This window comes from Dysidea avara, chromosome 2 (assembly GCF_963678975.1).
Source record: "Dysidea avara chromosome 2, odDysAvar1.4, whole genome shotgun sequence".
NCBI classification, from domain to species: Eukaryota; Metazoa; Porifera; class Demospongiae; order Dictyoceratida; family Dysideidae; genus Dysidea; species Dysidea avara.
In genome coordinates this window covers 4,430,963-4,448,103 of record NC_089273.1, presented here as the reverse complement: position 1 = coordinate 4,448,103, position 17,141 = coordinate 4,430,963, and the positions used below count along the sequence as shown (strand labels likewise).

The following is a 17,141-nucleotide window of genomic DNA, read 5'->3' as shown; positions in this document are numbered from 1 at the left end:
GAAATTTCGATACGATTTTCTATAATTTTTAATTGTGTGGGTGCTGTAATTGCGTGGGTGGCCGATACTTATAAATATGCTTGAAATACACTTTACACACAAACTATTGCATAAAACTAATAATAAGCCTAGGAAACTGGTAGACAAGTTTTTAAAGTGGCTAGATAGTACAGAACCAACCTTATTTCTAGCGTGATTGCGAAATCGCACACTAAATGCTGTAGATTTATCGAAATATTCTTTGATATTTCAATAATTATCGCAAAATATTACCTTTTCGATAAATATCGAAATCTGCTAAAGCAGTATCGAAAATCGATACGATAACGATATCGACAAAATTATCGCGAAATCGATTTTTCGATATATCGCACATCACTACTTTGTATGTTTAATTTGTTGTTTCTATTGGGTTACGTTAAAACTAAAAAAAATTAAAATTAACAATTAAAAAAATTAAAAAAACAAATAAAAAATTTAATTAAATTAAAAAACCGACTAGCTAGCTAGGCAAATCACGATCGTTTGAAAAAGAAATGTATAACAATGTGGCGACTAATGATTGATTCAGACCCAGCATGTTGTTGATAAGGCCACTCCAAATAAATTCTCTGTTTCCCGTCCACCGCCCGCATCTAGTTACTGTCAGCTCTAAATATTCCATTATTCCGTATTCTTCCATTATTTCCGGTTATTGTTGCATACTGACAGGCCCACTTGAAACCATGTCAGCTCACGTGTCAGCAGTGCTATCAAGTCGGTACAAACTTCATGTTTGTGCTATTTTTGCAAATTAAAAAGGAAGGAACCCAAGCTTAAACATGCTTTATGCAGTTTTTTATGGTTGTGCCAGGCAAATAAAGCTGCTAATCTTATAATGACATAATGGAAATGGACCGCCCGCCCACATGCAAATATGCTTGAGTCCAGGACGGGAAACAGAGAATCTATTTGGAGTGGCCTAAAACGGGCGCAAATTTTTTCGACTACTATAGTGAAATCAACAGGTGATAATGCCATAGATATTTATCACACTGAGCAAATGTTGTTTTAGCGGGCACTGATCCAGATTAGGTGGGTGGCTACCCCAGATTTTAAGCAAGATCCCTGAATGTCACTAGGGAAGAGCTAACAACGTTATCTTCTAGCTAGCTGGTACAGTGAAGCACACAGTACGTAGCATGATAGCTCTTGTGCACACATTATAATCCCAGTAAAGGCTGAGCATCAGTGCTAATACAAATAAATCACATGTAGCTACCATAGGCGGCGGAAAGGGGGGGCTAGGGGGCTGAAGCCCCCCTTCGGTCTGCTGAGGGGGGCTTAGCCCCCCTCAGAATGATATCACACCGGAATTATCTTTCTTGGAGTGGGGCTGAAAACCGTGATAAAGATCGAGATACTCTAATAGAGCAGTCACTCTAATAAAGTAGTCAGTGTGTAGCGAGCTATGTAAGGATTTTTATGTAGTTTATTAGCTAGAAATGGTAGCTGGTGAGGTGGAAAGCTCTTGTCAGTTGGTTGTGACCTTTTTTTTTTTTTTTTGGTCTCACCTTACTAAACTATAGAAATAAGTGTGGGTCAGCTCAGCCCCCCCTCATATCAACTACTTCCTCCGCCGCTGGTAGCTACGTACGTAGTACGCTGTGCACATACTGTACTTCACATTCCTCCATGATATGTAAAATAGCTTAGGTTGCTCCATTAAATAAGTAAATCAGGGCCATAGCCACACTTTTGTCTGGTTAGGTTCTTTTAGAAGAAAAGTGGACCATTTTATATGACACGATTCAAAACTAGGGGGGTCTGGGCCCCCTCCTCCCAGGAATTTTTTTGAAAATAGATACTAAAAGGTTGAATTTAGTGGCATTTCAGTCAATAAAAATATAAAGTGGATATAGTACCGACACCGGTTACGAACGTGAACGGCTATTTTACCGGCGCAAGTCCATCATTTGCTGGACTATCAAACAAACCAGTTGTCTCTAGGCGAGCTAGAATTGGTACGCATCTAATATGCCCCGAGCATTCGACTTTAGGGCACGGGTCTAGTAGGTTTCCCCGAGCATTCAACTTTAGGGGACGCGTCTAGTAGGTTGCCCCGAGCATTCAACTTTAGGGGACGCGAAAAGTAGTTCCTTAGCGTTAGGGTAGGCTAGGGTTCAGCTTCGGTTTCTTCTTCACTCTTGTTATATATAGAAGTCGGATGTTTATAAGGTAGAAACTAAGAGAGGTGAGTAGCTGCAGCACCGGTGGTATAATGGTTACGAGCATTGCTTATGAGTACGGATGCCCGGGTTCGAGCTCCTGCTGAGATAACTTCGTTTTTTTTCGCTTTCTTAGGTTTTTTGTCTAAGTTTTTTTTTAAATGCACGTGACTGCCGGCACTATATAACTTGCCATAAAAATAACAATTTTTTTAACGTAGGCTGAAGACCAGTTGTATGGATAATATCTGGAAAAATATCTCTACTGCTACTGTAATTATACCATCTGCACATGTATGTGTCTAAATATAATAATAATTATTATTATTATTATTATATTGGAATGTCGCAGTGAATAAGAAAGGGAAAGATTGAACACTCTGCCATGATCAACAGGGGCAGTGGAGCAGAACAAAGGATGTCTGTAACAATGAAATTTAGACAATGCATGGAGTTGAAGCATGGATGCTATTCGTGGGCTCTGCATGGAGAGGCTTGTCCACCAAAATCTTATATTTTAATGAAAGCTTGGTTTAGACAATCTACATGTAAATTAAGTAGCTTTTAAAGAAAATGTAATTGTGACTGTTCTATTAGAGTGATTGTTCTATTAGAATGGTTGACTGCTCTCTTGATCTTGCATTGCATTTAACACAAGCACTGAATGAGTTACTCAGAGCATTTAATTTAGTTTCTTATTAGTGGTATCTATAGTAAACTGTGGCTAATAGACTTTTGCTCCTGAAAATTTGGAAAACTGTGGACCTTTCTGCTAAAATTGTGGACCATTTTACTGAAATTAGCTATGGACCTTTTTTCCAAGAGGGCTGTTCTTCAGAACCCCCCTGGCTACGGGCCTGTAAATCTGAACTATCAGTCTATCATCTCGTACTAATCACATGCCCCTTAGGAAGAAACATTACCTTTTAGATCCTTTAATACATTCTCTGTAGCCAATTTATAAAATGGAATAATTAATTTTTGATGCAGTCACATTATGCCACAACCCTAGGGTAACTTGCTGGCAATTGTAAAAAAAGTAAAATTGATTCATCCCTAAAGCAAATCCCTATTTTCCTTCAAGAACTCTTCTGCCTGTTGATAGCTGCATTAACTTAGATAAATTCATTAATGCATATAGTGCTAACCAGCTACTATAAAGTGATAGACCGGATATCATTGGAATCTGATTGGCAATTGGCATGGACTGGATAGCATTGGAATCTGATTTGCATGCAATGCAGTGATTTAGTGTTACTGTTAACAAAATGTGCAAATGAATCGTTAACATATGGTAAGTGGCTAGCTAGCTACCTTAACCACTCCCCCTGGATCAGCCCCGGTCTTTATAAATCAGGTGGGTAAATTATATGGATAAAAATTTTAAGAAAACTCTAGCACTCTATAGTTGAGTTACCAAACATCAATAAGGAAATAAAGTTATTCTGGCTCAGTGTGTTCTACCTCTGTCACAATGCAGGAGACAAGCATATAATGGTGCAAGTAACATGAGAAGAATTAGAAATGGATTCAAACTCTGTTTAAACAGGATGAGAGTAATTAAGGCTTTAGCTATATTAAAAGTGCATAATAATAGAGTAGGGAGTAGAGTATCTAACTTCAGTGGATTCATCAAACTCACTGCGCTGCTCAGATCTTGTGCAGTCAACTATAGCCACCAAAGGTGACAAATGGCTTGCTCTATGAAGGAGGTTGTAATACTTCTACTGCTTCAATTAGGAAATATCAACAGTCTTCTGTTCACTTAAAAGTATTGATTTATTACTAGAAGTTTTATGGATTGAAGTAGGAGGGTTTGAGCACACTGTGTTTGTATGGATTATATTGAGAGTTGACACTCTCCTCTTCTATTATTATGTACTCTTGGCTGCATGTCAAATATTTGTTACATCATTTGAATTTTTGTGTCTTCACTAAAATAAAATGTACATAGCTATATTCTTATATAACTTACAAGTAACTCCATAACTAGGGCTAAAACGAATATACCGAATATTCGAATTCGTATTCGATTCGACTTCGTTCGAAGGAATTATTGAATTCGAAACTTCGAAATTACAGTAAAGATGGCGGACACTAGTAATGAGGAATCTTTGTCAGTCTTTACAACATCAGACACTGGACTAGAGATGTACCAATAATCGGATTGGTGATGGCGAGGGTGATCAGATCGCGATTGGTCGCTGATTTTCCTTCCATATTCAGTAATAATGGGCACAAACGCTCTATGAATCTATTAGCTAGTTTGCATGGCCAGCTATCAAAAGCTTTTTTGCTCGCTACAAACAAACAGAAAGCCTCTCTACACTATTCTATAAAACGCTACGTTACGAGAAGCCATACGACTGCGCGTGTGAGTACTGCTATTAGTGTTAAAGTATTCTTACCCAGAACAGTAGCTGTTAGCTGCACTTTAAGAATAAAAAACTGCACTACAGGAAAACTAAAGTGATCACCTGTGTATTACAGCCATCTTGGTAACTAATCAAAATACGGAGTAATCCGGACAAGGGAACATGTATCATAGTAAAATATTTGTGGTGCCTAATTGTCTGGGTTGTGTAATAGAGGCCACACCACCATAAGTAGTTATGCAATATAGTAAAGTTACATCACTTCTCTTTTCTCAATGCTACAAATCATTAGAATATACATCATGTAGTAGCTACACCTGTAGTTCTATTTGATTTACGAATATACAGTAATTTAATCGGTATATAATCAGTATCAGCTCTTTTAGGTACAAATTAATCAGATATCAATACAGCTGAAAAATCTTTATCGGTACACCTCTAGTAGCTACATCATCAGACACTTTTACTTCATTTCAAAAGCTGCCTATATACTGTATCAAATTTTAATGATGTCTTACAATTGAATACAAATAATAAGAAATAACACATATACACTGTATAAGAGTATTACACTAAATATATAGAATATTCTATTATTCGTTCTTGACTAAAAATATTCGTTCTCTTTCATTTAGAATATTCGTTTTAGCCCTATCCATAACTAATTAGTAGATCTAAGAGTAACAAACATGAGTGGATTTAGTATTTTCTTTATCACTAAAGGAAAGGACTTTAAACTTGATCCACATGCAGTCATGTAAGGCTGGACGGATTCAGCTCAAATTTGAAACAGGAGGTGCCCACCCTGAGGGAGTTTCCACAGCAAAAATGGTTAATATCCAATGAGACATTCTCGAGCTACAGATTGGCCACTCAAAACACTCATGTGTCTTGATTCTCTTGAGAGAAAAAAATCCACTATTCATTTTTAGCAGAAGTGACTACAAGGAGCATACCGGCATGTGGGTCCTGCATCAAATATGCAGCATAATTTATTTATTATCAATTTTTGTCAAAGAGACAGGGGTTATACAATAGGTATAAGCCTGTACAGGGTGCTTCCCCACACATAAAATACAACACAACTACAAAAATTGACAACAGTTACAGGGGCGGATCCAGGGGGGGGGGGGGGGGGGGGGCTTTGGGGGCTGAAGCTCCCCCCTTCATATTTAGGCTTTACTTGATCAATATGCTGAGTATTATAATGAAATCTTGTCTTAGCATAATTATATGATCACTAATAATACAAATACTCATAAAACCACCTTATAAACATCTTTCCAAGGTATTATCAGTGGATTTATGCTAAAGTTTATGCAACAAGGACCCGGATCAGCATTGGAAATGTACAAGATTGAGATACTCTAATAGAGCAGTCAGCTAACTACTCTAATAGAACATTCACTGGAAACATGTAGTTGGTTCTGTTATGGAATTTTTCCAAATCTGCCTGCACCTATACATACAATGAAGTGCATTGGTCTGTTTAAAGGGCTTCATTCATCTACTTGTGTAGTTAATATGTATGGCAATACTTAATTCAGGTACACAATTTCCATTGAAAATGCTCTCAGATTCAATCTTGTATTGTTCAAATTTCAAAATTTTCCACTTCCAACATTATTATTCTAACATGTACCTATTCAGTGTTGTGCAATTGTGAGAGGGGTGCATCATGTACTTGGTTGTCTGTACCTACCCTTTCTTTTCCATTAGAAAAATGCTTCAGAGAGCCACACCTATTATATAATCTAAAGGCAGTATATAAAATATCTACAGGCAGAAAATATTATGAATTTTATGTGGAAATGTCTCCAAATTGCAGTATTTTAGCATCTATTTTTCAAAATTTTCCTGGAGGGGCATGCCCCCAGACCCCCCTAGTTCCAGCATGCAAAAGCATGCTGGGAAGTGTGCTTTGCACACCTCTACCCAAGAGATTAGTACCTTGAGTTAGCCCCCCCTTTTATAAATCCTAGATCCGCCCCTGAGTTACTAAAACATGCATATACAACAGAATTACATAATCCACTATAGAAACATAAATCGTTTTAGTTTCTGTTTAATTGGTGGAAGCTGACAGCACATCAAAAGGAACTGAGCTCAAAAGGAACTGAGTTCCAAAGAAACACAATTTACAAAGAAGGAATAGCAGAATGCATTAATTGACGAGAGTAGCAAGCGAATTGTCAACAAATGAGACTGGGTTGGAAGGTTGCTGAACTGAAAATAATCAGAAAACTAAATAAGAGTAAAGTGATGTAGGATAACACACAGCATCACAACATAGGCATAATTACGTCTCAGCTCCAAAGAAGGCCATCTGGAGAAAAGGTTTAGTCTACTGTTACAAATGACAAGTTACTGTTTATTGTTTCTTAAAGTCACTGCATGCATGTTTATTATTTCAGAAATCAATATTATTCAGATTTATTTTCCAGTGCTGCCCTTTTGAAGGTTACCTTTATCATAGTATAAATAGAGTAGTACTATAACACTTTTTCTCTCTACTAAAAGACTCTGTAAAGGTTGCTCCTAAACTCTATAAGAAGTTTTATTGATGAGGACTAGCTGAAGAAGAAGTCAGACTAAACTGTTTATTGTTGTTATCTTGGAACTAGAAATAGCTGAAGAAGAAGAGAGACATAACTGTTTATTGTTGGTAAATGCTGTTATTTTGTATGCCACAAGATTATTAAAATCATTCTTAAATTAAGTTGTCTTGAAACCACCATCCAAGCTCCTTTAAACATTCCTCAATGGATTTAGTCCACTGAAAAGTTATTGGATCAAAAATACAATAAAAACATATTAGGCTATAGTGCTATTCCAGCATAATGCTGGCATATTAGGTGGATACTTCAAATTCTATAGCTTAATTCCATGAAAATAGATCAATACTCCCTAATAGAGCAGTCGGTGCAAACTGCAATAGAGTACTCAAATATGTTGCACATAGCTCCTTTGATTGATACTCTCAAAATAGAACAGGTACTTTGTGGTGCAATACTCTAATAGAGCATTCACTGAATACACTGAGTACTAAATTACTAATTTAAATGTTCTAAGATAAATGTATTAAAGAAATGTTGCTAACCTAGTAGCATAATGCAAGCATAATAGGAACACTGTCTGATAGGGTTTCCAACTCAAAATAGGAAGGTGCTTCCTTTAGTAGTTTTTGGAGATTTCACACAGACCGACCTTTAAAATAAAACAAACAGGTGCTAATTTGTTATTAAAACATACAAAAAGTAGTCACATACTAAAAGCACCATAGTAGCTACATCGGACAGATCATTGTATAGGGTGATCTAATTGTATTTCTTACCTAAGTGAACACTTTTACATCTTGTAGTGCTGGATTGTTGGCCACATGACCACATTTTGGATTTTACTGTTAAAACTGCACTGTTATTTGAAAGCAATAGTCAGTTTAGCACTTGCTTGTCTTATCTTAAGGTCAGTCAGTCTGTACAAAATTAAACAGAAACAATGAAAAAAGCTGAGGCACCATCCTATTTTGCAATGGAAATCCCATATGAAGGAGTTTTGGTCATGTGACCAATTTTTGGATATTAAAATTATGCTGATATTGAATTCTGCAAACAATCCAGTAGCACTTGTTTGCTTTATCTTAAAGATAAATCTGTGTGAAATCCTTCAGAAACAACAAAATGAAATTAGCACCTTCCCAGTGGCAGATTTATGGGGGTTTCAAGGTTTTCACGGAAACCCCCTTTGAAAAATGATTATGTAACAATTAAATGTTTTAATTATTGCGGCATGCGCCTTGGTCGAGATAGTGGAATAGAGCAGTCACAGTAGCTTGTGTAGCAAGTTATTTAAGGTATTTTATGTACTATCAATAGGCTGTGACCTTTTTTTTTGGTCTCACCTTACCAAACCAGACAATGTAGTGCAGACTTTTGCGTACCTCATGTCAGTGTATATCTCCACTTTCTAAACTGGAAATACCCTTTATAAATTCCTAGATCCGCCACTGCTGCCTAGTTTTGAGTGGAAACCCTAACACTGATTCAGAAGAGCATAATAAGTGAAAACCTTTGGGAGTTTCTGAAAGCATTTTGGGCAAATTTTGCAGGCCTACCTGCATGTAGTAAAACAGAAGAGATTGCAGAAATACGCTATTCCCTTATTTCACTACTTTTTCTCTTTGATCCCTAATCCAACTAAAAGCAAAAGCAAGCACAAACCCTTCCAACAAGTTTTTTTATTATTATTATATTATATTTAAGGCTGCAAAAAGTTAATTATATGTTTCTGGTTCCCTAACTGGTCATTTTTTGCTGAATAAACTGTGCAATCACCATACAATAGTTCAGCCCAGTTATCACCCACACTGGGTAAAACTTCCATACGATAACTTTGTAAAAGAGAGTTAAAGTTCTTCTCGACTATGTGTCGATCTGACATGGTGTTCTTAATTTTGGACAGGATGACATGACTCGAACCAGACTGGGATGTAAGCTCTAAGTCATACAGGATTTGTTGAAAGGCAGACAATACTTGAGTAGCTGATCCACTCAGCATTTCTGATAACCCAAGAGAATATGTACTATCTGGGGTAGAAAGTTGGAAAGAATAAAAATGTTGTCCATACTTTGATGTCCCATCACTATGAAGAGTGAGATTATCTCCTTTCTTCAGTTCTGCATTCAACTGTTGGCAAGCTAAGCCTTTCATCTTAGAATACATTCGAGTAAGGGTAGTGGGATGTGGCAATTCTTTTATCTCAAATGATGCAATATGCTTGAGAACAGATCTAATTACAGGCTCTACATTGTTTATGCCGACATTAAGACTCAGTAGCTCAATGCAACATGCTCTTATATTATCATCCAAGTACTTTTTCTGGTGCTCTTTGGTTTCAAACGTATGAAATTCCAGTTCCTGCAGCCTCTCAAACAATCTCCTGTAATCGTTCTCTGACTCTTTTAAGGATTGTTTAAATGAGATCATGTCTTTTTTAAGAACTTGAGCAACTGACTCCAACTGATTACACTTTTCACTGATAGTATCGCACTTGCCTTTAGACACACCTAATTTATATTGGTAACTCTTAACACGTGCAGTAGCCTTATTCAAACCTTGTTGTAATTTCTCGTTCTCTTTTACTTGATCCTTTAATTCCAAGATTTTCTCATTCCTACGTTTCAGCTTTTTATTGGTGTTCCGAATGCTTAGCTTGCTTAATTTGGTTGTAAGGTCATCTGTTTTTGCTTCTTGAAGTGTTAATGCATTTTGAACTGTTACAAGTTCACAAGCTAGTGATTTATTGACAGATGTTAATACTTCTGTTTCGTAGGGCCGATTTTGTTTAGTTGTACTTGAAACTTTCTCTCTATCCACTGTTAGTGTGCTGTCATTGGGTTGTTGACATTCCTTGAGAAATGGTTCCTTTATAATTGACTTTATTTCTTCGTCACAATGGTTCCGCTTAAGTTGCTTGATCTTAATTTCAATCTGGTAAATGTATGATTTCAATGCTGGCAACTTTGGTAAGGATGAACCTGGACAAATTGATTTCATCCTTATATAAAATGTATTCCAGGAAACCAAATGGCTTGGCTTTTGCGAAACTGACTCAGTTCAAAAATAACACCTTTGGTAATTTTCTCTTGATCTATAGGATTAGTCAGTTCAATGGAGTCAAGCAAAAGCATTTCACCATACAGCCCCAGCTCTTCACATAGTGGTCCAGGACTACTGACACTCATCTACAGACAATGAAAGAAATTAACTTCAATTACCACATAATTACCATGGTTTTCATTAGCAGAAACAGCTCTCAATTAAAGCCTGCCCCTGGAGCTAACAGCGACCACTAACCAACCAACAAAGATATTTCTTCACTGATTCTGGCTACAAAGGAGCCTAATAAAGGCTTTATAAAGGAGCATAGTGACCATTTTCTTTTCACGAAGCAAATACAATAACGCGGGCTAAAAGAATGCATCAGTCGGTCACAAAATACTACAACAGTGACACAAACACCTCAATGAATGCGAGTATAGTGCGTACAGGTTAGATCATAGATATTAGAGAAACGGGATAAGCAACCAGCCCGTCTGACACCTATTTAACACCTCACTCCGCATGTGATTGCTTCAATTACGAATTACAATCAATTCTCTTAAATAACGTAAATCCAAGCGTAAATCTATCGAAGTTAAATAATTCCGAGCACCATGGCGAGGCTTGTGACCACTGAATCATGCTTACAAACGAGCTCAAAAGACCTCAGTGAATCACTAAAGCAGCTAATTTCAACGATGGAAGGTGAGTGCGCTGGCCTTGAACACCGTGACTGGTGCTGGATGTACGCAGAGCTAATGAATGACTACGGTCTTAAAGCACTCCCACTAATATTGTGGCTCTAAGGTTTGAGTTATGTATTCGTGATATATAAACCTGACCATTCAATCGTAGATATCTATGATGCAATCATCAGTTCTGATGATGGGATTAGATTTGTATAAGAAGTCTTGATTGTACTGGATATGCATAGCCTACTACTGTAATATCTAAGCTGCATGTTTGTAACTAGATTTCCAAGTAATGTGCTGTCTTATTTTAGGCCCTGCACGATTGCTGGTTATTGCAATTAAATCCGTATTGACTGATAGAAAGTTTCAACTACCGTCACCTCAAGCCATCACTGCACTCAACAGTGCTAAAGACCTAGTAAAACTATGGAACAGTGAGCCACAGAAGCATCAACCAACAACTGATTTTGCTCAGTATTTAGTTGATCAACTCAAAACATGCTTTCAAACTAAAGCTAAATCTATGCATTTGAAAAAGGAGCGGATGTGGGGCAAGTATCACCAGCTTCGTACTTCTTCTGCTTTTAAACTGGAGTGGAAAAAGTTTCTGGAGGCATCTATAAGAGTTTCAAATATCCATTTCTTCCAGCACCTTACTCACAAGGTATTTACAGAACTGATAAACTTGGAATTTCCACTTGTAACAGAAACAGATGGGGAGGGTACATCTGACACAATAACAACAACAGAAAAAAATGCACTTTGATATGTTGTAGGATACGTATGCAGAAAGGTTAAAGATAACCTGATAAGTGCACATTGCAAAATCCCAAACAAGCAGTGTATGATCCAATGTTTGCTGGACATAAGCAGCAACACTGGTGATGATTTAGATTGCAATGAGTGGGTCAGCATGGTGAATAGAGGAGGGCTGTGGCGAATAAATGATGACGTGTACAGTGTTTTTGTTATGATGGAAGAACTTATTCGACCAATCCTAAGGAAAGATTTTGCGGACCAGATAGATGAAGGCACAAAGAAAAAGATTGTTGACAAGATACTAAGTGATGAGGATTTACTTTTTCAGTGGTGCTTTGTGGTGAGGACAGTGGTAGATACAGAATTATCAGAAGTACTACTAAAACTAATTGCAGAGTTGTACCTTACCATAAGAGGTCATGCATTTGCCAGTTCTTGTCTTGAATTATATAAGCAAGCCAGCAAACGAAGTTTGCAAAAGAAGAAGGGACTACGCACGAAGCTGTCATCAAGCCAATAATACATTCTCATTATTAAATATTTTCATTTTAAATAAATGATAATGACAGAATTATACACTTTCACCAAATATTATGCACATAAATGTGATTCACAATTTTTTATTTCTGATACTTCTCCGCTTAGGAAGTGGCTTGTTCTCTTTTCCAGCAATCCACATCTGTTGACCTAGTAGAGTACTGGCTTTATTCGTTCCCCGGCAGTTGCCCCTGATGTTGGAACAAGTGGTGTTGACAACTCTTATCGTCTGAGTGTTCTTCTGGAACTGACTTGCAATAGGATTGTCATTAGATGACCCCCTTTGTCTTTGCTGTCCAAAAAATTTCTCAATGGGGTCTTGAGACAACCTATTGCTCAGAAACAGCGTTACTCCAGGTATCTTGAAGATGTACTGCAGGAATTCTATGAATGAATGTACTACAAGAAGCAAAGATAATACTAACACTTGCATTCACAGTGTAGGTCTCACCTGTAATTCTAAGGCCAAGACGTGTTTCATGACTTATCAGCATAGTATTTTTTTCCTCTGCAGAGAAGCCTGGTCTTTCTTGCACTGCTTTCTCCCAATCATCAAGGTACTTTAAAAACACATCTTTCAACCACTACATAGATAGCAAATACACATTCAACCAGCGTAAAATGCACTGATGCCTACATGACTCACCTCCACACGAAAATCACCTGCTTTTCGATAAGGTGACTTAAAAAGATTCTTCTCTTTTCTACCACTTGACATGTTCCTCACATTCAGACAGTCAAAAAACTTATCAAACATTTCAATGAATTTTATCGTTGCTGTCAGTGAATCCTCTTTTCTTCTTTTCTGTTCCTCATTGCATCAGCCACAGTATCACTTAATGCCTATGCAATGTTTGTTATTGTAGTAAACAACAAATTACAAATACTCACCTGTACAGCTAGGTCTACCTGCATTTTTGAGTAGCTTGTCAAGTACACATGTTCATACTTTCGTTTCTTGACTAATGCTAACCCAGCACTTGTTCGTGATCGGTTGTTATAATACAAGTTCACCAGGTGGCTCCAAGAAATATCCTTTCCATTCTATATGTATACAAAAATAAGTGAATTTATAATAGTGCACAATATCACACATACCCACAAATGTCTGTTGGAACTAGCCCAACAGTTTCTCACTGTTTTCATAACGTGTGGCGGATCAGAAAAGAAAAAAAAAGGCCTGTCATCATCTGTATAGGGATTGGAAACTTTATGGACAAAAGTAGATTTGGCCTTAGGGTCATGAAGACGAAATAATCTTCTGTTAGCAGCAAGCCCATCACAAGTTAAACCCATCACTTTGAAACCACATAGCTCCAACCGTTCAACTGCCTCCCATAAGGGTGGTACATCTGATCACCAGACAGAGCAGCGCAAGGGAACTGACAATATGGAAATTCTAATTTTGTGAATAAGCCTTTAACCATTATCACTAGCATCGACTTTGCTAGTTGAGGCTCTCCTGTTTCATCTTGTTGAACAGCTTTCTCAAAATCAGACAAATGTGATTCTATGTCCCCAAGGTTAACAAATCCAGCGATGGCACCTGTAATTAATATTTTAAAATGCAGCAGTTTAGTTTGTTGTATACCTGTATGCTTATCGTATACCACGTCTTCCTTAATATGCATCTCGTCCATCAAAAGAATAACATATTTATCCTTTTCTTCACAATTCAAAATATCTGTTTGGTCCATTAGTTGCTGGTCGACGTCATCTGAAAACCCTGCACAAGCCTTAGTGTAATAGGTGTAATCTTGTAAAGTTCTCTGTGATGGTAGCTTGATAACAATGGTTTCCCTCAACATCTCATATGCACCGCGTGAATAGTGCCGAAGGTATAAACACCATCGGATCATGAGAGGGTCCCACTTCATCGTCTTAGGGTTAGACAAGGATAATGCTTTCTTCTGGCTTTCCCAAAACATCCTTGCAAATGAATGCTCTGGGTAATTCTCAGCCACAAAAGGTGATTTATCATCAACATTAGCTTTAAGGTTTTCATGGAGATCTTCACCAATGCTAACTCCTCTAGGCTCAAGTGCATGATCTAGCTTTTCCTGGATTCTGCTGATCTCTTGCTTGAACACTTTACATTGTGAATGCAGTCTCTTCATACGTTCATTCTTCTACGGAACTACTAAGATGCCTGTAGTTCGTATGGCTCTTGGGATCGCATCTATCCTGGTCTTTAGGATGCTCTTTAGCATATAACATTTTGTTCAATACTTGGTGATAAGCATGGCATTGCTCACAACGATCACCATTCTCACTAAATATTGCACATTTACTGGTAAATATTGAATCCTTCTTTTATCATAAAAAGCTGTTTGTTCGGTTCCTGCAAAATTTCAATATAATACTAATACACTGATAGCCCACTAATTTACCATTAGTAAAGACTCCTTCTCTTTGCTCAGCAAGTACATGAAATTTTTCATCTGGATTCCCACAACACAAAGGAAATGTATCGAGGAGATTCAATGCTTCCTTACAGGCAGAGACTGAAGCGATTGTAGAAGGAAGAGAATGGAACACATCAGAGTATGGAACTTGAGCTGTGCTGTAGTTTACGTGCCATGAGAAATCAGTGTGTATTACTAAACTACGTTCAAGGTATGGATGTCCCTCATCAGTTTGGCATAGCTTTGAATACCACAGTTCATTGCTATTCATCTCTTCTGATGCTTCTATCCATCCTAAACAGCATTAAAATGTTACTTAATTAATCAAGAAATTCTACTTAAGTACCTTTAGGTAACACAGCAGTCTTCTCTACATGGTGCTTCAGCTGTAACAGAGATGGTGTGCTTGCATCAAAGTAAATCTGCTGCAAATTGAGCAAAGAAATTGGCAGAGTATCAGGCTGGGCTACATCTACATCCTCATTTTGCAATGATTCCTGCTTTGCAGCAATTTTAAGGCCTCTTTTCTTTCTATATTCATTTTTTCGGCAAACAGACAGCTTGAATTTTTGAGGCATTTCCTGACACCTGAAATTGCTTTACCTGAAAAATAAAGTCATCATGCAAAACTTACACTATAGAAGGTTCAGATTAATGCAAACAATAGCCCTTAACTATATTGGTAGTACACTAGGAGGGAGACAAATTATATGTGTAAAATAGACTGTAACTGGAAGTACAAATCAAATAAATGATATATAGGCTTGTTAAACGGACTACTTTAGGTCTTATGCAAAGCAGCATAGATCAAGGATGAAAATGCAAGTTGAAACAGGTCTTTAACAGTAGCAGACTCGATGGAAAAGGGGGACAAAAAGGCTTGTAGGACGAAAAAATGATAAATAACGCTAAAATAGAGAATTCTGGGTAGAATCTCTTACTTCAAACGATAAAATCACACAAACAAACAAGGTCTCTTTGCCTAGCTTACTTACTGATCCTCCTTTGCTACTCCAAGCGCTACAGCAACTTCTTCACACATTCACAAAAGTGTCAATCACACCACGAGGAGTGCTTCAACAGCAGTATTGAGCCCATGTGAAGCGTTTCTAATCCCGTTTCCGTAGGCTCTAATATCTATGGTTAGATATATACACTTTACATACAAATAAACTGAAATATGTGACATTTACACCTAGTAAACTGGCCTTACCTCTTCTTTTTCACACGTACGGTTGTCAGAATCAAAATCAGCACTATTGAAAACCTATACAAGCTCTAAATCACGCCGGATCCAGCTGTAACTTTGCGGAAACACTAATTAGTTCAAGGTGTATCAGGTGCCACGAGTGTGATAGAATTTTGCTCTAATTACTCGAGCCTAAAATTTACATGGAGTTTTTTATTTGTAGATTTTCAAAATCCAATAACTTTTTAAATACCAAACCAAATAACTTGAGATAAAATTTTGCTAGATGCGCTGGAATTCAGGAATCGAGTTTTGCATAAAGACTAGTTAAAAGAAGACGGAGTTTTCACTGAGGAGAGATTTACGGCTGTGTGTCGAAAATCACGAGGTCGCAAATCGCTACCTATAACAGGGTCCACAGCAAGAAAAATCAATATCCTCCAATCAACTATCTAACTATTGTCATGTGTTAGGCTAAGTGTAACTTGAATAACACCAACGTGGCAGCCAAGTTTCTAACTTTCTTCTGGTAGAAAACGATACAAATGACTTTTTTTTCTTTTTTTTTTAACCATCATTAGCAATTGTGATGAAAAGATGTACAACAAAACAAATAGGCATGTGAAACCTCGGACAGCATGCGAACACAAAAAGTAGAGGACTACACTGTGAGCATGGCAAGGCAAAAACAACAACAAAAAAGACTAATTACTGTAATTACAAAAATAAAACTGTCTAATTTGTGCACCACTCTGTACAGTTTCGTGCTAGAAAAATTCTCTGAGAGGCAGAGATACTGGCAGAGGCAGCAGCATCTAACCATTCCTTAATAATATGCAAAAGCACGTGCTTTTTCGTTGCAGCAGTTCGCAGGGCTCTTCATATGCCACGATATTCACTCTCAACATTGTTCCAAGTAGTCTGTCATCAACTCAAGGTATTGGTGGTTTGATTTTATTGGTCAGTTTCTGGTGGCAGCACGATCTGTGCAGCTTTTTGGCTACAGACAAAATGTTTCTTCCTCTGGAGGACAGGACAAGCAGAACAGCAACTGCGCCGTGGGTCAGCAATGACCAGTACTAGGTAAAGTACCTGCATGAGGAGTATGGTTATAATTGAAGCTTGTTAGCCATCTAGCTGAGCCATCTATATGCTGAAATTCGGCCAAAATGACGCGATTTTTTGTAAACAAATACCAGAATCGTTGATACATCAGTGAGATAGTCTCCAACAGCAAGGATATGAAGCTTGTAAACACCTAACAATACGGCTTTCTTGCCCTGTAAACGCATAGAGCGATCTAATGCATGAAATAGGCACTCACGTGATCGAAATTCAAATCGCGGAAGTAACCATGAAATCGCTTTCACTTCTGA

At 37.5% G+C, this 17,141-nt stretch overlaps 1 protein-coding gene across 2 annotated transcripts; it reads right to left on the bottom strand.

Moving 5' to 3' along the window:
* Nucleotides 1–12,204: 12,204 nt before the first annotated feature.
* On the bottom strand, nucleotides 12,205–15,974 carry LOC136246464 (uncharacterized). 2 transcript variants are annotated; one of them, XM_066037939.1, is made up of 10 exons: nucleotides 15,790–15,974; nucleotides 15,568–15,713; nucleotides 14,923–15,179; nucleotides 14,562–14,870; nucleotides 13,763–14,512; nucleotides 13,270–13,717; nucleotides 13,063–13,215; nucleotides 12,818–13,014; nucleotides 12,623–12,755; nucleotides 12,205–12,570 (listed from the first exon to the last, which is right to left on the bottom strand). In XM_066037939.1, the coding sequence occupies exons 8-10, from the start codon at nucleotides 12,926–12,928 to the stop codon at nucleotides 12,245–12,247; spliced, it is 570 nt and encodes a 189-aa protein (XP_065894011.1). In that variant the 5' UTR covers nucleotides 12,929–13,014; nucleotides 13,063–13,215; nucleotides 13,270–13,717; nucleotides 13,763–14,512; nucleotides 14,562–14,870; nucleotides 14,923–15,179; nucleotides 15,568–15,713; nucleotides 15,790–15,974; the 3' UTR covers nucleotides 12,205–12,244. The 2 variants fall into 2 exon arrangements, 1 of the variants encoding a protein (XP_065894011.1); XR_010696439.1 differs by lacking the exons at nucleotides 14,923–15,179; nucleotides 15,568–15,713; nucleotides 15,790–15,974 and having other exon boundaries at nucleotides 14,562–14,871.
* Nucleotides 15,975–17,141: the final 1,167 nt, after the last annotated feature.